General features: G+C 45.9%; 1 protein-coding gene across 1 annotated transcript in view; it reads right to left on the bottom strand.

The window, feature by feature from the left end:
- Positions 1–25,804, bottom strand: part of TCOF1 (treacle ribosome biogenesis factor 1) — a 39,277-nt gene that overhangs the window by 2,433 nt on the left and 11,040 nt on the right. Inside the window, exons 7-16 of the mRNA XM_081851380.1 lie at positions 24,908–25,138; positions 24,075–24,323; positions 19,321–19,507; positions 15,859–16,010; positions 14,075–14,308; positions 13,066–13,357; positions 11,957–12,045; positions 7,732–7,939; positions 4,525–5,049; positions 1,643–1,713 (exon numbers count right to left, since the gene is read on the bottom strand). Coding sequence (XP_081707506.1) covers positions 1,643–1,713; positions 4,525–5,049; positions 7,732–7,939; positions 11,957–12,045; positions 13,066–13,357; positions 14,075–14,308; positions 15,859–16,010; positions 19,321–19,507; positions 24,075–24,323; positions 24,908–25,138 — 2,238 coding nt within the window. The remainder of the gene's footprint in view (positions 1–1,642; positions 1,714–4,524; positions 5,050–7,731; positions 7,940–11,956; positions 12,046–13,065; positions 13,358–14,074; positions 14,309–15,858; positions 16,011–19,320; positions 19,508–24,074; positions 24,324–24,907; positions 25,139–25,804) is intronic.

Here is a 25,804-nt window from a genome sequence, read left to right as displayed (position 1 = left end):
TCAGAAGAATTAAGTAGCTCTAGCCTGGCTTTCACCTCACAGCCTAGTTTAGCTTTTAGGCCATATTCCAGACAACCAAGCAAAAGAAAAACTACTGCTATGCAAGGCCGAACCAAACTTCATGTGTGTCACACCACCCACCTCAAGACCCTTAAACTAGGCTGCTGCTCTCAGGTATAGTGGTGAAAGCCACTCTGCCACTTGTGTTGAAGAAATCCCCAGCTGCCAATCAGATCGGCTTCTATAGATGGAATTGGGAGGCGGGGACGCCATCAAGTGGCAAAATGTCTCGGGAAAGCCCTGATCCCCCCGCCTCTTTTTTAAAGGGATTGCTCCATGAGGGATAAATGCATCCCATAGCCACGTAAACTAAAGGTAATGAAGTTTAGGAGGAAGCAAAGTTTCTTGCAATGCAAGTTTCCTATGAGCAGCGTCACGTGCCAGCACCGCATCTTACAGTATTAGAATGTAACGCGGATTTGAATACGGCAAAATAGTAAAAAGCTAGTTACTGAGATAGAGTATTGGCAGTCTTTCACTCATGTGGCAAGGACAAGTTATCTGAAACTAGCTGAATAATTTTGCAAGTGGTTTCGGACCAAGTAAATGAACCCAATGTACAGACAGTACTGTATCCCATTGTACTTGACTTTTGTTAAAAACTCCAAGATAAGCAAAGTGAAAAGCTCCTCACAACACTCACAAGGGACACAATATAGTTACGGACAATATATGCATCCACCTGTATGTGTATATGTGTACATATATACAGTTGTACCTTGGAAGTTGAACAAAATCCGTTCCGGAAGTCCGTTTGACTTCCAAAACATTCGGAAACTAAGGCACGGCTTCCGATTGGCTGCAGGAAGCTCCTGCAGTCAATTGGAAGCCGAAGAAGCTGCGTCAGACGTTCAGGTTCCAAAGCAAGTACGCAAACCGGAACGCTCACTTCCGGGTTTGTGGCGTTTGGGAGCCAAAACGTTCGACTCACAAGGCATTCGGGATCCAAGGTATGACTGTATTCAAGGTATGAATATGACTGTATCCAAGGTATGACGGGATCCAAGGTATGACTGTGAGGGATGCATGTGTGAATGTGCCCTAGTGTTAAAATTTCCCTATACACACATAACTAGGGTGGGGAAAGAGAAACTGAGCTGAAAGATTCACTTTCAGAGTGTTTTCAGGCTGTACAGTAAGATGGACAATAGGTCTTCCTTCTCATGGATACAAGGAAATAGGTGGAAATAAAGCCACTTCCCTAAAACAAAATTTAAGAAGACAGACAAGACTGTTAACATGGGGCGGGGTGTCACCTGCATTCTTTAATCCTGTATTTGCATCATTGATACGGGTTTGTTGTTTCTACACCCCCTGCATATAATACTTAAGTTAAGGAATGCCTCTGACAAGGCTGTCTCCTAGCAACTTTGGAAATATGTAGACCAAATTGCATAAGTATTCTAGGCTGCAGTCACACCTGGTTTTGGAAAAACAGCATAGTCCTGGAGCCTCTTCAAATGCAAACAACCTAACTCGGATGGAGCAATCCTGTATACGTCTACTCAGAAGCAAGCCCCATTAAGTACAAGTGCTTACAGACAGGTTTACCCATCCAAAAAGTTCTCTAGTGTCCTGTTACCTTCTTTTTCTTCTTTTTCTTCTGTGATCCATCTGCGGTAAGAGACTCCAGCTTTTTGCTCTTCTTTTTCTCTATAAAACAATTATGCAAGAAAGAAAATAAGAACCTGCTTTTTTAAAAAACCAAAAAACACACGCTCTAGCAGCTTACAAAAGCAGCCTTCCAGCGGTTTGACTTCACCCCCAAAGCCCTACTCCTCCATTGTCTCTCCAGACAATGATGGTGATATTTTTAACATGCCATTTATTTATTTCTAAGAATATTTATAAAACACAATAAAAACTACAGCTGGGTGGTGGATGGGTGTCTGAATATGTTCTGGAAAAACCCAACATGGTCAGCTATTTTGCTACCAATCTTCAGCCACAGAAATCAATCCTAAATCTTAAAATCAAACAAGTCCAAATATGCCCAAGGGACTCACTTAAATCTGTAGACATTAGTCAGAAAAGCATTCTGCTGTAGCCAACAGAATGGTTATGGTGTGTGTTTGATTACAGGGTGTGCTTTTTGTCACCAACAGTAAAAAAATGTTGGCGACCTCTGCACTAGGTGATCACCTGTTGCTATATGGGACCCTTTACAAGATCAGGGATATAACATTTAGACTGCTCTGTGAGTGGAGGCAAGGTGGCATTCTGTTCAGAAATATTGGCAGCTGCACAGGAATTAAGATAATAGCATCACAAAAATTGTTCCTTTTCAAAACCTTTAGTAAAAGCTACAATATAAGGTCTTGCCTTGATTTTCACCCCATGCATAATTGCCTCCCCCCCCCTCCACACAATGACTTAGATGTGAGTCTGGCATATAAGAAGCCTTTATATATTAAATGATGTTCCAGTCATGTCTCTGGTTTATAGAGGGAGAAACTGAAGACATTCCTTGCACAGGTATCAGACACCCCATTCTTTTTTACATTAGTGATTCGTTTGCCCAGTGCCTGGATCAACACAGCCACATGTATATATCCGTGCATAGTTGGTTTTTCCAAAAGCTATATACCGTATGTTAAGTCAGAGCCTCATCCTTGCCCAACAATATAGCTGTAACTCAGCTTTGTCAGAAATCTCCCCTCCCATTGCCCTTTCTCATCCTCTGCTGGAGGAGGGCTGGGACAGTCTTTCCCTGTGTGAGGCAGCAACAAAGCGAGAAAGAAATCACTATGGAAGTATACTAGCAACAGGAATGTACCAAATCTTAGCAGGAGCCTCACACAGGCTGGAGCTGCTCTTTTAACAGAGAATGATTAACAGCCATCCTCTCCCCACCCTCTCTGTGTGGTAACAGCAGCTCTTAGCACTTAAAGGCAGCTTTAATACTGTAGAGTCATCAGCACAGATATCCATGGCTTGCTCAATTACTGCTAAATGTCACAAGAACTAGCAGCCCTTGAAACTGAATTTCATTCCTCTTGTGAATCTATGCATGGAACTGGGATGGTACTTTTCCATTTGTTTTTAAAAACAGACCCTTTCCTATATAGGACAGAAGGCTGTTCCCTAGCTCTGTGGGGCCACACAGATGCCTGGCCATTTAATAGCGTAGACTTCTCCTCTTCCCCCTGCCTTGCGAGGACCAGCAAAATGGGGGGGGGGGGGAAACAGAGCTGGGGGTGAGAGTGCATGCATACAAGTGGAATGTGCAAAAACACAACAGCAAGGGCTGCCCTTCTTATTGGACATACCTGCATATGGCTTCTGCCCTTTCCTGCATTTGCAGAAAATGGTCCTTGCTGCGCCAAATTGCACGGCAGAAATCCCTTACAAGCACAGGCACGGCCTTAAGTAGGAAGAGCTTTGCTGAGTAAAGCAGACAGCTTATTCACTGGCAGCAAAGAAACTCCAGCCATACGACTGCATTGTTTGGGAGGCAACACTGCAAAGCAAAGGGAGCCCAGCCTGATGGACCAATTTATATGAGGATAAGCTCCCTCGGCCAATAAAACGAGATGAGTGCCGCAACCCCAGAGTCGGCCACGACTGGACCTAATGGTCAGGGGTCTCTTTACCTTTACCTTTGGCACATCAAGCTGGTCCTAAGTTTGAGATTTATTTTTCATACCCTGCTTTTTCTGTTAAACCACCACCAAAGCAGCTTACTATGCAACGTAACGGAACAAAATAGGGACAATACAACAGCAGGCCCTATTCAGATGCTCTACTTCTGCATTAAATTAAAACCCAGAGTAGCTCTTTCCCCTGACATTGTACAGGGCTGGTGTCTGGAAGGAGGCTGCATGCAGCTCCACACATGAAAGCCTCCCTATCTTCCCTGCAAATGCTTGGACGGGCACCACGTGGAAGGACTACTCAGCACCTGTGACACAGCCCTGCCCCCATTTGACACAGAAGCAGAACACCTGAATAGAGACTGCATCAACTGGGTGCATCCACAACAACAGGGGACCCACATAGGCTTAGGGGAAACAGAAGGATGAAAAGTTGGGATCGTGTTTTTCGAGACTCTCTGAACACAGGATTCAGAGTCAGCCTTCTGTGTAGCTTGGCAGAAGGGTAGAGAAGGGCAGGCAGCGGCAGCCTGGTGACCTCCAGATTTGCTGGACTCCCAATTCCCATCAGCACAGGTTAGCATGGTCAATGGTCAGGGATAACAGGACTTTAATAGTCCAAAGCTTCTGGAAGGCACCAGGATACAGAAGCCTATCCAAAGCCCGCTGAACAGACGGTCCTCTGCAGAGAAACCTGCTGGTCTGAAATCCTGCATCCTTTGCTTACTAACACAAATGCACACTAAGCTTTCTTGCCAGCTAGCAATACCGCACGAGCCCATCTGGGGGCAGCAGAGTGTGCTGAATAGGGCAAGGGACACCTGGGATTGTATGGTGTGTTTTTATGTGTGTATGTGTGTGATGCTCTTACTCTTATCAGCTTTCTTCTCTTTGCTGCCTTTTTTCTTTGGTGTTTCGCTGCCGGTTGAAGACTTGTCTTTCTTCTTCTTCTTCAGCTTTTTCGGCACCTCTACGCCACTCTTTGCTTTCAGCTTCTTTCCCTTCGGTTCGCCCAGGCCAGCATCCCCAGCTGCCAGCTTTCGCTTCTTGGACGGCTTCTCTTTTGCCCCAGCCTTGGAAGATTTGGTTGCTTTGGGATGCTTGACTGCCGCAACAGGGGTGGCTTGGGGCTCTCCCTGGGCGGCTGCACCAGGAGCTTGGGCTGCGGCCTCCTCTGAGCCAACTTGTGTGGTCTGGGTGCTGGCCAGCAGGGTGAGTGGCAACTGCCCTGCAGGATTCCTTTTGGTGCTGCCGTTGCTCTGAGCCTTTGCGGCAGCTTTCTTTGCAGAGGCGGCTTTGGAGCCGACGCTTCCTGCTCCTTTTTTCCTTGCTGCAGCCCCCTTAGCCCCCTTGGTCTTTGCCACTTCCTTTCCAGAAGATGGTAATGGGCCAATCTCTGTGGAAACATAATTGAAAAAGAGAGTGACTCAAGTGCTCTTGACAGCCTTACTAGCTACCGAGAAGCTTATGCCTCTCCAATGCCTCCTACTTCCAAAGCACTGCGGCTCATGGGAGGTAAATCAGGCCATGCACCAAATTAGTAACCAAGCTTCTCGTTGAATGTTTAACAGCAGGAGAAAAAGGCCCAACTTATGGAGGGGTGAAGCCAGAAAGTGGTGCTGGGGGACTCTTTGATGCCTTAGCCTTTGGCCTGTGGTCCCTCAGGGTTCTGTCCCCCATGCTATTTAACATTTGCATTAAATTGCTGGGAGATATCATCCAGAGTTTCGGGCTTCTGTGTCACCATTATGCTGATGACACCCAGCTTTATGTCACCTTTTCGCCTAAATCCAAGGTAGGGCTGGGCAATGTTGGGTTTTCAACATTGCGATTTATCACCCACCAAATATTGCGGTTTGGCAATGTTGAAACAAGATGCATCAGCTCCTGCCGGGCCTTGGCGGGAGGCGGGGAGGGAGTGTCTAAAACAGCCCACACCTCACAGCTGGCTCCCACAAGCCAGAGGCAAAGTGGGGGATCTTTTGAACTTCTCCCTTGAGGGGGAACAACAGCCACCCCCCTTCAAGGGGGAAGTGTGATGAGCAGCTGAGCAGCCCTGATCCTGCTTCTGCTGGTGGGCAAGCAGGAGCCGGATCAGGGCTCCCTCAGCTGGGGAGGGGGAGCACCTTAATGGAGCCCCCCCCATTCTCTGGCTCATGTGGCGGGTTGGGGGCTCTGTAAAACTGCTTGGCTGAGGCGAGGGCAGTGGTACACTCCTCAGCCAAGCAGTTTAAAGATGCAGAGGGAGGAACAAGCTGTACTGGCACTTCGCAGATGCAGCTTGTCTCTCCCTCTGCCATTATGAAGGCAGACGATGGCAGTTTCACTCAGCGGTGTATTGCTGGTGAAACCATGGCCTTCTGAGTCCCTCTGCCTCCAGCTGCAGCTTGTTTCTCCCTTGGTGCTGGTAGCAGGACTCGGAAGGGGGTGGTTTCACCAGCGATATACTGCTGAGTGAAACTGCCATTGCGGTCTGCCCCTCATACTGATATATTGCCCAGGCCTAATCCAAGGAAGCTGCCTTAGTACTAAAGTGATGCCTGTCTTCACCAATGGACTGGATGAGGGTGAACAAATCCAAACAAGACAGAGGTTGCCTAGGCTGACTGCCATCAGAAGAAACCCAGAGTTAATCATAGCGTCCAAACCCAGTCAACAACAGAGTCCTGCAGCCCATGTTTTGCCAGCTTTCAGCAAGAAATAAAGTGTGTCTTTTTCCTGTTTTAGCAGCTACATTGTGTGACAGTTTGCTCATTTAGCTGGCCATATAACAATTTAAGAAAGCAATCAGAAAGAGGAAAGGTAAGAGGACACACTTACTCTCACTAGTAACCCTGGGGAATGATCCACAAATCCAACACCTATCAGTTATTCCCTTCAGGTGTCCTGCCCAAGGGAGTCATAAGACCACACACACACCAAAAGCATGCCTGATGTGTTCCTGACGGATGTCCAACAGGTGGCAGCAGAAGACTTGCTCGTGCCGACTAGCCCTTATTTTAACGATTCATGTTCTTGGTCACAGAACTTTACAGAATCCCAGGACACAAACGGAAGCCTTGTACTTCAGACACCATGACTCCAAAGTGCTAAATTTTTAGCTCTTTAGAAGAGATTTCCCCCCACTTGCTTCTGAAAACCACCTTTTTGGTCAAAAACAGGGCAGAGCCCCCTAAATTGCCTAGGCCTAGGGATGTTAAAAGAGCTAGATATCTCACGTGACACAGACACCCATTGTAAAATGTCTGCCACCACCCCTGACACTAGCTGCTTCCCTAAAGTGGCAGGGTGGGGGAGCACTTCCAGCTTACAGGCATCACTCGGCACACAGGCCTATTTTGGCCAAGCCATGGGTACCAGCCCCTACACCTGATGTCACAATGTGGGGCAGGTGAAGTCCTGGCTCAGCTGAAAGGGCAGGAAAGTAGTTGCTGGGTCTTTCTAAACCCCTTGCAAAGCTCTCTGCCAAGAGCAGCGCAGGCAGTATCTAATGATACTGTGTTGTCAAGGTGATTGACAGGTAGGCAGCCCAGGGTGGCAGGGGAAGGTAACAATCTGGCTTGCTGCCCTCATTTCGTTCCCCATTCCTGTCCTAAAGAAAAACAAATAAACGCTACACCACACTTCAGAACACAGCTGCCATCTTCAGACGAGTGACCTTAAGGGTGATGCTACGGCTATGGTGTGAAAGCTAAGAACAAACACACTGCATGGGGTTAACCCTTCAGTGCAAAATACTGTCCCCACCCACCTGAGGAGAGTCACTAAATATGTTCCTGCAGAAATCCATGGACATCTATACCCTCTCCCTCCTCCCTCAGAAGATCTCAGAAGTTTCATGCCACACTGAGTTTGGGAGGAGGCAAAAGCAGCAGCTGAGACTCATTGCTTGAACCCCTCCTCCTGTCCACCCCACCCCCCCAAGCTGAGAAGTGGGGACCTCCTCACTTTGTGCTGAATACGAGAGCTCTCAGGCGGTTGGGACAAGTAGACCTGTGCCCATATCACATCATGACTGATTTACTTGAACATTCCTCTCCTCCAGCCCTTCTGTAAGGATTCACCCTCCAAGACTAACCTGTCTTCTGCCCAACTTTTTCCTTAGCATCGGCATCCGAGTCGCTACTGTCACTGGAAGAGCTGTCGCCAGAAGCCATGCTGATGGGAGGACCACGAAGAGCAGAGGCAGCTTTTCTGGAACTCTGTTTGGATAGCGCAGGAGCGGCACCCTTCGGCAGAGTGGGCAGTGGGGTCTTTATAGGGCCCACGAAGCCCTTTAAGAGGGACTAGAGGAGGGCAGGGGGTGGGGAGGAGAGAGAACACATACACAAGTTAAGAACTGGAACTTATTGAGGGATGCTATCTGTCTTCAAGCTGAAGAGCATGGAAGTGGTACCTTACAAATCACCACTGGGTAGCCACTTAACTGGATACTTTTTCATAGTCCTGCTGCAATATTGGCAGGTGAGAATCCAGGAATGTGGTTCTTCAACCTCTGTTTCTCTTAATTTAATGAGGCATCAGAGCATTGGTGGAAGGTGGGAAGAGCATGAGCAAGGAATTGTCAGGGCATGTTGCCATCCGCCTGTCTCGAGAGACAATGGAGTGTGTCTCCAGGTGTGAAGTCCAACTGCTGCGTTAAAAGCACTGAAGTGACTTCCCCGGGGGCCTAAGCCTGGGCTGTGTGTATGAAGTCCTGGACTGCCCAGATAGCAAGACCCCACTCTCAACCTCGCTGATGTTGTCCAAAGGAAAGCAGAGCACTATGCTTGGCACCAGCTTGGCTGCAGGAGTTGCTGGAAGGAGGCATATAAGGCTCCATCCAACTGCCTTAGAGACTCCATTCCAGATTTGTGTAGTTTACTCCTTAGCCCCTTCTTCTCCCAGGGGTTTAGGATCAGAGTTTTCCTTCTCCTAGATGGGCTACCTTCCCAGGTTGATGAGCCCCATCTGCCCTTGAGAAGACAACAGGAACATAGGCCTTTGGGTCCATCTGGCTCAGCTGAGCCTAGACCAGGGGTCATTGGATTCCTGTTCTCATCAGCCCCAGCTCCCATGGCCAATGGCCAGAGATGATGGAGTTGTAGTCCAGCACCATCTAGAGGATACCGGGTTGGCTCCTCCTGGTCTATACAGCAGCTCTCCAGGGTTGCAGGCTGGATTGAACTTGGGACTTTCTGCATGCAAAGCAGATGCTCAACCCTTGACTTATAGACCTTTCTCCAATTAGGTTGCTAATTCCTGCAGGAGGAGGGGAAAGTTTTGCAGGGAGGTGGGGGTGCTATGTACAAGGACATACTAGTGAATTAAGCTTTCAGGTAGAGTGATGACTAGCCTTAAGCCTGCTGGGGCCCGGGATCATCTGCACCACCATCACAAAAAATGTGCCTCCAAAAGGGTCTAGCATCTCTCCCCCCCCCTTCAAGCTTCCTAGATGATCCAGTGGCGTGCAGTCCGTGGACTAGAGGGATTAGCTTAGCTCCCCATTATTCTGGTAAAATTACACACACACAAACCTCCGTGCTTCATTTCTGGAAGAAACCCTTCCTCCTCTCTCTCCTCCCTCCACCTTCTTGCTTCTTCTCTCCTCTCCTCCCTCCTCCAACCTTACTTCTTGAGGCTCTTCTTTAGTCCACTCTAGGCAAGCCAGAGGGCTGCACTCCTTGCATGGCAGATATGAGGGCATGTCTGGTGATCTGGTGGCACAGAGCGGCCTGATTATATGAAGCTGACTGGTGGCCCCTCTAGCTCTGTACTGTCTACACTCACCTCCACCTTGCCCCAGCTGTTTGTGGAGTATGTATATGTATCTAAAATTGGTGATGCTCAGACCCATTCATTCTGCAGAAGAAGCTTTATACCCAAAGGATGGTATGTAATTGTCTGTGACCATTAGAACCCACTGGAATGACAAAATGACTTGCAGAGGCTGACATACATTCAGAAATTTGCTTTATCAGTACAGTTCTGCCCGTAACAAGCTGAACCCTACTACTTAAACCGTTAAGTTCTACTGATGTCAGTAGAAGAGGGTGGGGAAAGTTGATGCCACTGAACATGTGCAGAGTGGCACCCTCTCGAGTGACTGCTGCCTGTTCAAGGCCATTCTAGAGTAAGGGGATAGGAAGATCTAGGGGTGGAGGATCACTGTGTGTAGGATATGTGTGGCTTTTTAAAAAAATGTATCAAGTGATTAAGTGCTAGGAAGGTATGATCGCTCTGTTCTAATACTTTTCCCTGCCAAATACTGGACACATTGAATGCTGTAAAAGCAGCTCCACTGAATGCTGACAGTTGGGTGGAGCCTAAAACTATTCTCAAAAATGCTGGGTACTATCTACCGGTGTAATTTCCCAAGGCAACTGGCTGTAACTGTTCCCCTATAAAAATGTCACTGCATGCCACTGCCTAGAGACACGATCTTGCTTCCTCTTGCTTCCTGATCTAAGAAAAGCATGTTGTAGATTCATAGGTCTTGAAATGCTGATACAGAACTTTACAGTGACGCTACAAATTCCAAGAGCAAGCCCAGGTCAGCTCCTCCTTCACAGCCCCATTTTCTGCCTCTTATGAGCCCGTGAAGGAAAACACACGATGAGTCCCGCCCCTGCCTGCCCCAGTGAGGGTAGAAGCAAGGAAGCAGCTCACAGGCTCTGGAGAAAGCATAGTTGGAGAAAGGCACAGGGACAGAAAAACCTGTCCAATGCTTCCATTCCCCCTATTGGGAGGCAGCGGGAGAGAGAGAGCACATTTATGCCAGCATTTTATGGGTTTACAACACACGCAGTAAATTTGCTTCTCTGTTCTCTCCCTGTTAAGCACACATAGGGGAGGCTGCTGACCATTACCACACTCCCAGGCTCACATGCAAGTCTAATGCGTTGCAGATGTACAGCTCATACTATATGCTGCTCATAAAAGGACATTTTATAGCTTAGACATGGCTTAAATTGCAAATAAAGAATTGCTGCCGTTTGCCTAACACAGCGCCCCTTGTTTAACCGTTGCATAGCCCTGCAGTTTCACCCTGGACCTCTCCCTTAATCAGGCAGGGCAGGTTAACATGAGGTCAGACACAGATATAATCAAGATTCTACTTCCAGGAAGCACCTCTCATTCCGTTCAGCAGGTGCATTTAAGATGATGACACCTTTGCTGAATCTATTCCTATTCTCAGTTTTCTTATGAGTAATGTCAATACCAATTTTTAATATAAAATGTACAATAAATGTTGAACCCATTTGTCCTGCACTAATATAACCTTACATTTCTTATCTAGTTGCATGCCTCCCTCACCCCCAATCTCTTCCCTTTCATACCCCATGCACTTATCTTACAATGAAGGAGCACGTTTTGTCACTTACAAACAAAATAAAACCACCTCACAAAACCACTGGGTCAGACTGAAAGGAAAAAAACACACTGGAATGCCAAAATTTTAGGCATCCAGATAATATCAGTATGGTGAAAACCCACATTTAAACAAACTAACTTTATATTATAGGCATAAGGAGGTTTAAATATCATTATTTTAAAAGCCACTTTAAGTTCAAGAAAACAGTGCATCTTATCACGGGCTTATGATATCGGATCCAACTTAAGACTGGGGGTCACTACAGACCCCAAGTGCTGTTCCTGAATACTGTAACTATGTCCTGAAACAACAAATTATCCTTAAAGCAGCTTCTTTTTTATTTTTGTTTTACATTAAATTGGAAACATTTTTTTAAAAAAATATCACTTTTGGTCATGACTACAATATCAGATCAATAAATGTTGAACCCATTTGTCCTGCACTAATATAATCTTACATTTCTTATCTAGTTGCATGCCTCCCTCACCAGCTTCCAGATAGGGGAGACCTTCCTTCACCAGGCTTGAGTAAGCAGCTGTAAGAACTATTTTTACCAATCACACTTAACATCTGATGCATTTACAAGACCAGTAAAATGCCCTTCTTGCTCACTGCAGCCTTCCCTTATGAAACTGTGAGACAGGGCTATTGTGTCTCCAGATGGGGTTCAAGACTGATCCCCAGGCCCAAGACTGCTGAAGTGAGCAAAACTCCAGTCTGTATGGTGTTAATAGCAGATAACCATGCAGTTGAATGGTGAAGTCCACACCTTGCTGGCATTACTTATAGCTATGAGGCCAAGCCTTATAGTACTACCATCCATCTTAAAAAATCCCTTGTGCAGACATGCACCATTAAGACAAAACATCAAATGCAGCCTAATGGAATGTGTGCCAGTGTTAAGAGCCGTCTTCTCAGCATGAAGCCCCCATCAATAAGGAAGCAATACCTGTGAAGCCTCCTGGTCTTCATCACTGCTGGTCGCTTCAGATGAGCTCTCAGGCTTCTCCCCCACTCCTTGTTTCTGTGGTATGCTTGCTAAAAGAGAAAGAAAGAGGGAAAACTGCCATCTGTGGTACTTCTACTGCTGCAAAACTGTTGTGACACAAAGAGCATCTAACTGTGGAGACAGTGCCAACCCAAGAGCCTTATGAACTTTTACCCACAGAGTTTGCCCATCCCAACTTTGCCAAGGTAGTTGCTGCAAAGGGTACATAGAAGTTTAGGTGATGGCCACTGGGGTTGCTTCAGCTGTGCTATAGGGATACCAAACTTTCCTTACTTTTCATTTTTTCCCCAAGGTAGGCAAGTGAGGGAGTTATTGGGACAAGAGCTACGTGACCCTTGGGCCGAGCGAAGAGGCAGACCACTTTCAAAACTCCTTGAATTACCACAGGCAGCCCACTTAGGGGCCACATTTCCTAAAGGAATTGTGCCAAATTCTACAGTACTCCACATCTTGCGCCTAGAACTAGTCTCCTAAAGAAGGTTCGGCATACTTAGGCTTTCTTTGAGGGCAATTTTTTAAATTAAAAAAACAAACAAGAAAATCTCGTTGTGAGATCAAGAAAACACTGTGAGAAGGAAAACCATAAATTTCTTCTCTAGTGCCTTTGTAATAAGACAAAATGAAGATATAACCAAGGAATTTCTCCCACTGAGACTTGGCCAATTGTGCTATCTCTCTCTCTCTCTCTCTCTCTCTCTCTCTCTCTCTCTCTCTCTCTCTATCGAATTTCTATTGTGAAATAGCCACTGAGGGTGGAGAGGATTAACTGGAGTCATGGCTTAGCCTCATCACCTATTTCCCTGGCTCAGTCTTGGGATACATGGTGCACCCCTAAGGATGAACAAGAATGCCTATCCCCTCAACATCCAAGATTCCAGGTGAGAGGCTGTGGCTTTCAGATGGCTAAACACCCTCTGTAAACATGCTATGAATAGGCTAGGATCCTTCTCAGCTTCCCCTCTCACGGGGGCACTGCTGTCTTGTTGCATCTCTCCACTGTGCTTGCCACATTCAAAGGGGACTGGAATTCCCCCCATCTCGTCTCTTACCAGGCTGTGGGATCTGCTTGGCGGTTGTCAATGCCTCCTCCTCGCTATCCGAGGAACGGCTGCTTCCAGAACTCTCCTTGTGCTTAGGGATCCCATCGGGTTTATCAGGCAGAGCCTGGCTTAGTTTAGGCTTCTTGGAGGAGCTCTGCTCCACCTTCCCCCTTGTTAGTGCAGCAGGGCCTTGGCACTTGGTGGAAACAGAGTTCGGTGTACTAGAGCTGGCTTGTGCACGCTTCCCTGGAGGAGCAGGTGTTTTTACTGCTTTCGGCAGAAAAAAGGGGTGAATGGGGGGCTGCAGGAAGATACAAAATCAGAAATGTCCATTAGAAGTTAAAAGAAGAGGGTGCAGACTTCACAACCAGCCATTCTTGGAATTAACGGACTATTCTTATGCCTAAAGAAAGCAGGTTCAAACATTCTTGTTTCTGTTGTCACCTATCACACATGAACAATGCAAATCTTCAGGGCAACTCTGTTCCCTGTCACTGGGTATTCCTTAGGAGGCCAGCAACAATGAAGCTCAAGTAGTTGATCTTTATTTTTTGTTTTAAAAAAGCACGTTATTATATTAACAACTCCCAACGCTGGTATCGGGAGATAAAATGGCTGATCCCTGTTTCTTTTGTAATTTTAATACTTTTTTTAATGGACTTGTAATTTTTATAGGTTTTGGGCCACCCAAGTGGCCTGTTTATACTAGATGGATGGGATATAAATGTTGCAATAAACAAAAGAAAAGAATTTACATAATTGGCAGTAAAGTGCTATCACTTAAGAAAGATCAGAGGTGATGGGAGGAAGGAAGGGAAATCCATGCCAGAGAGAAGTAAAGCAGCCCTACAGTCACCATGGACCCTTATGACACTAGTATCACCGCTGCCTCAAGAAGCTATTGAGAAGGGAAAGGTGTCATTAGTGCTGGGGACCAGGCAGCTTTACACCTGAAGTCTGAGCCACTAGTACAGCTGCACTCTTTGATTCTGTGCAGCAGAATGGATTCTCTTTTTACCTGTTTCACAGGCTTTGCAGCCGCCACCTCATCCTCTGAAGAATCAGAGCTGTCGGTCTCTGAGTTCTCTGCAGCTTTCTGGAGAGAGGCAGCTGCAGACTTCATTGGGCTTGCTGTCCCAACTTTTCCTGCTGGCTGAGCATTGCCTGCTTTGCCTGATGTAGCACCTGCCATCTTTGCAGCTGGAGCTTTTGCAGGAGCGGGTGTGGGTTTCTGAGTTTCCTGAGCTGGTTTCTAGGAAAAGGGAGAATTATTACATAATTAGATTGTGACAAGAGCAGAAGCTCTATATGCATAGAAACTCAAGGGAATTTATTTCTGTGAAGGTCTAGGTTACCAAACAACAAATACAACATATAACAAAATATGCACATATATTTATTTTTGTTGTTAAATTTCTGCTCCATCTTTCCACTTGCCCTTCTGTTGCCTTTCACCTCACATTCTTAAGGGTTGTTTTTTTTTTTAAAAAAAGTTTAATTGCTACCTCCATTAAGAAGACCGCAGTTGCTTCCCCCAAGAAGCAAGATGATAGCAATGGTGCTCATAAGTATAATAGGCTGTTATACTCTGTGTATACCCACTGAAATTAACAGACATTATTATTATTAATAATAATTAGTCATTTTCCTAACAAAACTGACCCAAAGCAACTTACAAAAATAATACATGGCTAGCTTGGGTACATTTCAGTAATGCTTAGAACATTGAAGACACATTCTGAAACAGAATGGTGTTTTGTTTTGTTTTTTGCAACCCTGTATGTAAGCTGCAAGCCTTCCTTAGATTTTTAATTTTCAGACAAAATACTATTCAGATTGTTAGTTACCAGCCTCTCCCAACCTGCACCACTGGCTGGAGTTTTTGTGGGGTTTTCATGTGTTTTTCATAATATGCTACACCTGGCACAATAATATAAAATATATTTTATGCATCTAGCATGCATATATTGTATTATACGCTTCAGCCGTGATGTAGAAGTTATACTTAGATTAACGAAAACAATATTTTTTTAAAAAAACCCAAATCTGTCAGCTGTGCAAAATAATAACTACTTATTTATTCACCACTAGGAACAGTCTTGGCAACTCCTGCACTGGTTCTACCCAAGCACCTGCTTGTTTCTTCTTTTTTGAGACTTCCAAGGAACAGTGGCTTTTAAGTGTGGAAAGCCCGAGAACTGTTTTCAGAAGCAGATCTGGAAGCCAAAATGTGGAACAGAGATTTGGGGAGGGAGAGGACAATGAGGCTACTAGAAAAAAAGCAATCCAACTATCTGCAAGCACTACATAGAGCTCCATGCAACCTCAAGGCCAGAGGAGTGTTCCTAGCCGACCACGACCACTTCATACTCACTCTGTGTCCTACAGCCTGAGCTGAATGGCACAGCCGTTGAGTAAACACAAATACCCAAATCTATAGCTAGGGGCTGTGAGTGCACACAGTCCATTACCTGAATGAGCAACTGTGAGCAAAAGGGGCCCTGCACACACAGCAACCCCTTCACAATCTCGAAGCCAGATCTTTTGAAGAAGCCAACTCATGAGATTTTCAGAAGCAGGAGGCCAATTCCAGATCCTCATCCTCATTCCATGCTAAACAGCCAATCAGCAAATTTCCGGGGCCTTCTTTTTATATTCTAAAAAAATGGTTCTGAACACACCAGACGCAAGCACACGCCTCAAGCTTTGCAAAGCAAGCAACCATGAACTTAGGACCAGGATGCGAAGCACAGCCGGAGTTATACAGGTGGGAGTTTCTGCCCTCCTTGCTTTCTCAGTTACCTGGGTGAACACTTTGTCTTCTTCAGAGTCAGACTCATCGCTAGAATCCTGGCTACTGTCTTCACTCTCCTGGGCCTTCTGAAGTGGTCCTCCTGGTGGGGGCAGGGACTTTGCAGCAGACATCACCTGAGGTGCAGTGTTTGCCTTGGTTGCTAAAAGGAAATAAGGAGGTGAGACAACAGCTCAGTGGGTTAAAGCTTAAGGGGGCTGCAGCTCAGTGCCAGAGCATATGCTTTGCAGGCAGGTTGCAGGTTCAATCCCTGGTGTCTCCAGGTAGGGCTGAGAACCATTTCCCTAAAGAGCCACTGCCCTAAACCCTAAAGAGCCACTGCTGGCCATTGCAGTCCAGGAACATTAGGCCCTCCAGATAGTGTTGGACTACAACTCCCATCATCCTTGACCATTGGGCAATGCTGGTTGAGGCAGAAACTGGAGTTCAGTGACACCTGGAGGGCCACAGGTTCCCCATCTGTTGTGGACAATACTGAGTTAGATAAGCCAATGGCCTGACTTGGTATTATTGAGGCAGCTTCTTATGATAAGATAGCGTCATCTGTAGATAGTGCTCATGCACTCTGGACCTGTGGCTGCAGCCATTTCTTCTTAAATGGATAAAGGAACAGAAAGGAAGTGAAACACAGACTTCAGGAACAGCCGCTGCTCTCTTGGAAAGGTCATGTCAGTGCTTGCTGGTGATTTCCTAGTACTGGTTGAAGAAAAACAGGAAGGAATTGGAGATCACCACAGTTCACGGTCCCACTAGAAAAGCTGGACCCCGAATCGAGAAACGCCTTCCCCTCCAGCTTCTGGACAAATATGTCAGGAAGTCTGTTGGGATCCAGCCTGCAGCTGTGAAGTCTAGATCTTATTAGCAGCTACCTGCTGGTGACAGATAAGCTGCTGCCTGGTATTCCCCCTCCCCAAACTACAAAGCCTGTCAAACCTACAAGCAGGGAAGAAAGATTTTTAGATGCAAGCCTTTTAAAAAAAGCAAATCCATTGCACTGCAATTGAAAAGAGAACTCACTGAAGGACAATTCCTTTAACTTTAAGTTGGTCTAAGCTCCCTGGAAAAAAACAAAATAGCCAAGCCATGCAGTACAGTAATGCCTCATCTTTGTACAGTTAGTTTAGATAGACCAAACATGATAAAATTGTGGGGGAAGTTTCCCAATATCTCCATTAAAACTCCACACACTCTTCTTTTCCATGATCAAAGAAAGGCATTGCAAATGCATGTTAACTCAGGGAAAGGGGTCATAGTTCAGTGGGAAACACTTGCTTGGCATACAGAATGTCCAGGGTTCCATCTTTTGCTGCAGGTGATGGGGAAAAGTACTTTGCTGGAGATTCTGCAGAGCTGCTGCCAGTCAGAGTAGAATATGCTGGGCAAGATGGACGAAGAGCTTGACTTTGGATAAGGCAGCTTCCTGCCTCCTGTGCGCTGGTGCCAAAGGGTAGCAGGGAAAAGACTAAGAGCCGTGCCAGACATCCTAATAACTCATACAAGGTCACATTCAGCCATGGTTTACTCAAAGTAAACATAGAAATTATGTTTCAGAGTAAACATTGACATTGATGGATCTAAATTAGTCGTTTCAATGGGTCTACTCTGTGTAGGCCTAGCAACGGATGCAACCCATGCTTTGAAAGATGAGAGGTGATGGTTTTAAGGCACCAAGCAGTAGTCAGTGCAGCACACGTTTAAATAATATGCACTATTCAAGCATGCTACAGTGGAACCTCGGTTTTCGAGCGTCTCAGAAGCTGAACGATTCGGAACCTGAACGCCAAAAACCCGGAAGTAATTACTTCCATTTTTGAATGTGCCTTGGAAGTAGAACGGCCTCTGCTGTGTGTTTTCCCACTTTTTCAATGGATTTTGCCAACCACCCGTTGATCCTCAGTTTTCAAATGTTTCAGAAGTCAGTCTTCCGGAATGGATTACCTTTGAAAACCGAGGTTCCACTGTACTATGTCACTACATTTGTGTCCCAACCTACCTCCATGAAACTTGGGGTGGTATGCACTGAAGTTACACGCATTTTATCTTTAAGCAACACTGAAATGTAAAGTTAGGCCAAGAATTTGCCCAAAGCTATTTAATGGGTGAGGGAAGACCAGAACTTGAGCTGCCCTATGCCAAATCTCCCACTCTGTCTGTCCGCTGGGTGCAACATGCTCGATCTCTCATTTTTAAGGTTTTGCATGAAATAAGCTTTCAAAAAGACCATGGAATGGCCCAAAGAGAGGGTACACATGCTTCCATAGCTTTTTCTGTTGCTAAGCGTCCTTGAATTCTCGGGTTTACATTGCAACAGAACATCTTACAGTGGGTTCTATTATTTCATGGAAAGAGGCAGCTTCTACAGGAATGTCAAAATTTTGGAGAACATCTAGTCCCTCAGGGCTTCTCCTCCTTCATCACTGTAGGATTCCAGGCATATTTTTTACTGCTCGTGTTATGAAACAGTGAGACCTGCTAGGCAATTTGGGGCATAGCATTTGCTGAAAAACAGTCTCTGAACATAGAAATATCCAGTGTAGGCTCATGCTATACCACAGGGATGGATGGATGGCTAACTCTCCTCACTCCTCGCACTGTCCCACAGGGGCCTGGGAAACACCCCCTAGCCAGTTCCAGAGGCACCATTCGCCTGGGGAGCTTGTAGCCAGGGCTGCTGCAACAAACAGCTGTGCAAGCCTTTGGGAGGCAGAGACGCAAGAGGGCACCAGAGGGGCGAGGGAAGGAAAGAGGGACGGAGATCAGTGTTGCCCACGGCACCCCTGACCATCATTCAAGGCACCCCAGGGTGCCATGGCACACTGGCTGAAAACCATTGGTGTGGAGTAATAAAGTGATAGCTGTGTACAAAAATTCCCAGTCACAAAAACTGAATGCAAAGCTCTCCCTGGCTCTGCAAGCTGTCACGCTGGTTTCCTCCCATGACTTAAGATGGTTTCACACCAAGTCTTTCAACTTCACAGAAGCAGCAAAGCACAGAATATTCCAGAGAGGATTTCATAACTGCTAACAACGTTCCTTTATGAATAGCTCAAGAAGCATGAAGCCATTTTTACTGGCTATTTTCTTCAGCCTCCAAGGGGAGCTCATCACTCAGAAATGGATCTGCTTGGCAAACACTATGAGGAACCAGAAACAATGAGACCCCCCCCCCCAAAAAGTACAGTCCCTTCAGCCAATTTGGAAGTATGTTCTGAAACAAAACAAATACAGAATTGGAACACTGACAAGTTCCTCACATCAGTTTCAGAATAATTGGCATCTGTTCCTGTGTTTTGGCACTTCAGAGCGCATTTTGTGGGTGTGGGTGTGCGCGCTTTTACCCTTAGGGAAGCTGTTTGTTACTCCGGAGCCCCCAATGCTCAGGCAAAGAAATTTTACAGAGAAGCTGAAAACAAGAGGCTCCCAAGCACCAATGAAAACCAGGGGCTTCTTACCGAAAGGAGGTGGCAGGCTATGTTGTGTTGGAGGAATCATTTCCTCCTCACTGTCAGATGAGCTGCTGCTGCTCTCACTCTCCATCTCCTTCCCCTTCAAAGCACTCGACACAGCTTTCGCCGGGGTGCCTGGTTTATCAATCTGATTTTGTCTGGCTCCAGCGGGAGGCTGAGGAGTTTGCAATTTCTGCACCACAGGGAAAAAACAAAACACACACATCCGCCATCAGTGAAGGATTTATTTTCATGGCTGAAGAGTTTATTTGAGTTTCATTGGTTTCTTATGATTTGCCCCCAATCTGTCACCCAAAACAGGATAAAAAAGGGATATTCCTGGATGGGAAAGACTGATAATTACAGTTTTTAAGTGCAACTGAAATAGACACGGCTATTTTGCATGACATCACCTTGCCAACAAAGTTCTGTATAGTTAAAGCCATGGTTTTCCCAGTAGTGATGTATGGAAGTGAGAGAAGGACCATAAAGAAGGCTGATTGGCGAAGAATTGATGCTTTGGAAATATGGTGCTGGAGGAGACTCGAGAGTCCCATGGACTGCAAGAAGATCAAACCTCTCCATTTTGAAGGAAATCAGCCCTGAGTGCTCACTAGAAGGATAGATCCTGAAGCTGAGGCTCTAATACTTTTCTCGAAGCAAGTAACATGAGTTTGGCCAAACTGCGGGAGGCAGTGGAAGACAGGAATGCCTGGCGTGCTCTGGTCCATGGGGTCACGAAGAGTCGGACATGACTAAACAACAATAATTTTGCATGACCTGAACTCGAGTTCAGACATGAGAGTTTAGGACTTGAAGTGAAGGAATATTCCTTTAGGTTTGTCTTCCCCAACTGTGGTGTGTATTCTCTGTTGAATCCCCAGGGACAATCCTACAGCTGTGAAAGCCCCCTCCCATAAAAGTGGCATCCTAAAGCAATGAAATTTCATACTTTAAAACAGCCTTCCTGAACCTCGTGCTGTTCAGATGTTTCGCGGTAGAACACCCGGCAGCCAAGTGACATGGGGCGGAAATTTTTCCATTTCATAAATGTGTTAGTAACAATGAATAGATGCCAATTGAAAGAACTATTTTAGGCAAGTTTCAAGGTTTTCAGCTTTGTTTACGAAATGCAAGTAAAATAAAGCACGCTAAATTAGATCACTCTAGGCCCTAGGGCATCCAGAATTCTTCTTGGAGCAAATTAGTTCAATTCGCACAGGACACATTTCAGAAACGCCCCCTCTCCTGGAGCTCATTGGGCCGAAGAAACAAAGTAGAGCCTTCTCTTGGCATGCTTTGGCTGGCTGCAGAGGCAGGTGGAGCGGGTGGTTCGTGATCCTGCAGAAAACCTGCGCAGCTGTCTGCTACTAGTGCTTCAAAATGCCTTTTATCTTGGCTGTTTCAGGCAGAGCAGCTACATGATTGACATTGTACAGGACATCCCCCACCTGTACTAAATCACTTGGCTACATTGTACTGACTGGGGTAACTGTGCCCCTGAAGGACCAGATGCGCAGCCTGGGAGTCATTTTGGACTCACAGCTGTCCATGGAGGCGCAGGTCAATTCTGTGTCCAGGGCAGCTGTTTACCAGCTCCATCTGGTACACAGGGTGAGACCCGACCTGCCCACATACTGTCTCGCCAGAGTGGTGCATGCTCTAGTTATCTCCTGCTTGGACTACTGCAATGCGCTCTACGTGGGGCTACCTTTAAAGGTGACCCAGAAACTGCAACTAATCCAGAATGCAGCAGCTAGACTGGTGACTGGGAGCGGCTGCCAAGACCATATAACACCGGTCCTGAAAGACCTACATTGGCTTCCAGTATGTTTCCGGGCACAATTCAAAGTGTTGGTGCTGACCTTTAAACGGCCTTGGTCCAGTATACCTGAAGGAGCGTCTCCACCCCCATCTTTCTGCCCGGACACTGAGGTCCAGTGCCGAGGGCCTTCTGGCGGTTCCCTCACTGTGAGAAATGAGGTTACAGGGAACCAGAAAGAGGGCCTTCTTGGTAGTGGCGCCTGCCCTGTGGAACACACTCCTATCAGATGTCAAGGGAATAAAAAACTATCTGACTTTTAGAAGACATCTGAAGGCTGTTTTAATGTCTGATGTTTTATTGTGCATTTAATTCTGTTGGAAGCCACCCCGAGTGGCTGGGGAGGCCCGGCCAGATGGGCAGGGTATAAGTAACAAATAAATAAATAAATATGTTATTAATTAATATTACTATTACTGTGGATTAAAGTATAATCCTATCTTTCCAGGCTCTTTCTCCTTACCTTTGCTCTCACCTTGCCCTAACTAAGCAACTCTGCATGTAAGCCACTTCTAACACCCCTACATAAAAACACTTTCTAACACCCCTTCATAAAAAAATGAGAGGCCGCCCATTGGATCAGATCAAAGATCTCTCTAATCCTCTTTCCCACAGCAGCCAGCTAGGTGCTTGTGAGAAACAACCCCCCACAAAGCATGGCATTGCAAAGCTTGCTAAAGTGGCTGCAATTCCAGGAGGAAGGAGTGTCTATCAAACAAAATACCAGAGCATTCAACTGCTTGAACAGCAAGCACTACAAAAATATTTTAAAAGGACATTATCTATTATAAAAAAAATGTATTACAAGCTATCAGTTGCATTAACAAGCTATCAGTTACTTTTTCAGGCTCAGAGATATAATGGAAAGCCTCGAGGAAAAAATGAAGAAGGGCTAACTGAATTGTCCTTTAATTAAAAATTATTTCAGAAGAGGACAGTGCTTTGGCAAATTGAAGTATGTTCCAAAGCAGATGGAAAGGACTAAACTGAACTGAAAAAGCACCAGGATCCTTTCCTTATAATTCAAATGCAGATCTTTCATAACGTTTTAAGTTTCATCTCTCCAATTAATTCAGTTGCTTTCTCCAAATGACATGAGACAAAAATATCAGCCAATCCAAAACCCCATTGATTTGTTAAGTGCTATAAAGGATGGCCTACACACATAGCATACAAGACCTAAGGATATGTGGAGAAGTACATTGTCTCTCGAGACAGACAGATGCCAACAACAACAACATGAAAGAGCTCATGAGAACATGAAAGGGGGTATGGGCAGAAAGCAAGAAGCAAGTTTATCCCCTCCACCAAATTCAGTTTTGCCATTCAATTGCCTTAGAAGGAAGCCATGCAGCAAGCAAGGCACATTACAGTTGGGCTGAATTACACTGAAGTTCAAAGGCCCCCAAAGGAAGCAAAATCAAAGCAGCCATTTCAAAAAGAACCACCAGCCCAGCATCTGGTCTACTGCATTTTTAAGAGCGCTGGGGAGTAGAATAAGGCTTTGGGCAAAAAGAGAGAGAGGTTTTCTGAGCAGCTTTCATCTGTTAAGAGAGGCTGATGCCAAGACTGGCGGACGCTTATAACAGCTGGAAGCCTTTCTTAACTTCTCATCCAGTTGTGTCCCAAGAATGAATGCAATAAGTTGGCAAGGAAATCTGTGCAACACACCTTGTCCAGCTGGCTCATTCTGATCATGTTCTGTGACCAGAATTATTCAAATCAAAAAGAAGGGGGAGTTAGGAAGGAGAAAGCACATCTTTGACAGAGCCAGAAGAACGAACATGGGACCCTAGAACTAACAATCATGCTTGCAAAGCGCACATCAGTTTGCCATGACAAAACATATCTGGTTATACTCCAAATGAAGTGCCACCCAGGCCCTCCTCTAACCCTCCATTAATAATCACTGCCTGCTTCCATTAATAATCACTAAAGTTTATGACTTTGCATGCAGAAGGTCTCAGGTAAAATCCTTGTCATCTCCTGGTAGGGCTGGGAAGGCTCTATCTGAAATCCAGGAGCGCTACTGCCAACCAGCATAGACAGGATGGAGCTAGATGGACTCACAAGAAGATAAAAGCCTGCTGGATCAAGCCAGTAGCCTGTCTAGTTCAGCCTCCTGTTCTCAGTTGCCAACCAGATGCCTGTGGTCACACAAATTATTTTCAAGGCAGAAAATTAACAAAGACTAAAAAGCAATTAAAAACACCCAAAATGGGTAGGGTGCAATAATTCAATATACGAGTTTGAGAGATGTGCTCCCTTTGACATTCCGGGGGTTTGTAAGATTGATGCTTTGAAAATTCCAGGAAGTATCTCACAGATCAGCAGTTTTTAGGAAACTAAACTCAACCAAATACTGCTAAATATTCAAAGCAGTGACCTTAAAACTGCTGCAGAGGACAGACATACCCCAAGACAGGCCAGGGAACTGAGGCAAGAGGCCAAATGGCAATAAGGGCATTGTGAACAGCAGAGATTTAGCAACTGCATTTCTGAGCGTCGAGGTGACACCAACAGGGGCTATAAACTTATTTTAAGCTTCGTAGTGAGGAGCAAAAACACAAGTCCAACATTCAGAAAGCAGTTCCAATAGTGATTGTGTAATAAACGTTATGTTGTGAAGGAAAACATTTTTGCTTCATCAGTCATGACCTGTTGTTAAAATGTGAGCATCAGAAAAGCAAGCTTATTACGCTTTAGCTAGATTGGCAACATACTGAGGAACCAACTGAATTGGAGACAGCCCGAGAGATTCTTAAAAAGGGTGATCAAGGACAGGGGATTGACAAAAGCAACCTGTAAAGTGGAGATTTTATGCACAAGAAAGACACATAATTCTGAATGTGTTAGGCCATGTAAGGAAGGGTGGAGGGTGGTGGGGGTGGGGCAGAGTCAATCCCATTATTTCAAGTAGAAGCAATGCATTTCTAACCTTCTGGCTTACTGGAACTGGGGGAGCCTCATCCTCACTCTCAGATGACGACTCGCTGCTCTCTGAGCTCTCAGCTTTCTTCCCCCCGCCAGCAGCCTTGGCAGGAGGTGGCTGTTTCACTGCGGAAGTCTTTGGCGTTTGCTTCAACAGAGCTGGAACAGAGGCTGTCTTGCTTGACAGCAGACCGGGTGCTGCTGCATTTTTCACTGGGGATGAGAAGGTCTGAGGGGTTTTTCCAGGTGACTTTGCCTATTTTTAAGATTAGAAGAATGGAATAGAACAGATAAAAGCCAATTCATGAACTCAAGTGGTTCGTATGTAAGGCTTTAAAAATAAATAAATCCCAAATAAATAAATCCCAAATAAATCCCAACAAATCAGCAAGTAGGCTTTGGGAAGCAACTTTCAGAATGGACTTACATAAACACAGCTATAAGTGCCATCAAACCAAACTACACAATTAGAGTGTTTCATTTTGAATTGGCTTATTTTAGGAATAGCAATGCATTTTGTCACTGGCATTTTGGGGGAAATTGATTTCTCCCCTACATCCAGCCAATATACTGCTGAGCCCCCAACCCATGGTTTGGGGGCTTGGGTGTGTGCTGGCCAAATGTAGCCCATTTTTAAGCTAGCATCCCTTCTTGGATTTTGTGCTTAGAGGCTTACAGCAGGCATGGGAAAGGTATGGTCCTCCAGATGTTTATCGGACTAAAACTTCCACCAGCCCCGGCCAGCATAGTCAGGATGTTGGGAGTTGTAGCCCAGTAGTACCTGGAAGTACCCTGCCTTAGGGAGAGAAAGGAAGGGCAGGTATCCCCAGGATGTCTCACCTGTGTTGCCAAAGAGGGTTCCTCGATCTCGGTGTCAGACGAGTCACTTGTCTCAGAGCTGTCTGCTGGCTTCGTGGTTTTAGCCACATTTCCAGATCTTGCTCTGGTTTGTTGTGCCGTTTTCTTTGCTGGAGATGCCTTTACTGCATTTCCTTTGGACGGTACAGCGGTGGCTGGCACACTTTTTGTCAGCGTCGTGTCGACCTGTCTGCTTTCTGCAGCTGGTTTTACCTACAACAACGGGAAAGTTAAAAATAGGCGCACGGCAGCTGAGAGAGCTGGGAAGTTCTCAAGGAACATGCCTTTGATAAGAATGCAATACATGATCACAGTCCTCCAAGCACCTAAACTGCAAGTTGCTCTCGATTCCCAAGCAGTTTTGGAATCTGGCATTGGACCGTGGTTAGGTAGGCAAGACCCAGAATTCAGGGCCAACCAACTTTCAACATCTCATTCTGGAGAGAAGAGACCCCTCCGCTTTGAAATGGGCCCCTTGAATTAAAGAATACTGACAGTGAACAAATGTACACAAAGAATCCCAGGACACCCATGGAACCCGAACAAGAGAAGGAAGATAGACAGTAATACACCAGGGAGAAGTAACATGGTGTATAATGAATGTGACCTCACCACCAGCACTGCACCTCAAATATTTATACCTGCTAACCTACCAAATGAACAGGAGGAACTGTTACAATGCCCAAATAGGCAGGATAAGGATGTTTGGATGGGCCCTAACAATTGGCAGGCCTATTCTCTCCTTGATCCAATGACCTAATAAGTCATCGCAATGAGTTATGATCACACGATCTCATCACACAGTGCTACCCTCTTGTGCTGCTAAAGCCCTTGAGCTGGCAGTGTGTGGTGGGGAGGGAATACAGAAATGGAAGAAAC

Source organism: Podarcis erhardii (genome assembly GCF_964252035.2).
Source record: "Podarcis erhardii genome assembly, chromosome: 2".
Classification (NCBI taxonomy): domain Eukaryota; kingdom Metazoa; phylum Chordata; class Lepidosauria; order Squamata; family Lacertidae; genus Podarcis; species Podarcis erhardii.
The sequence above is the reverse complement of the archived record's forward strand: the minus strand, read 5'-3'. Positions and strand labels throughout refer to the sequence as shown.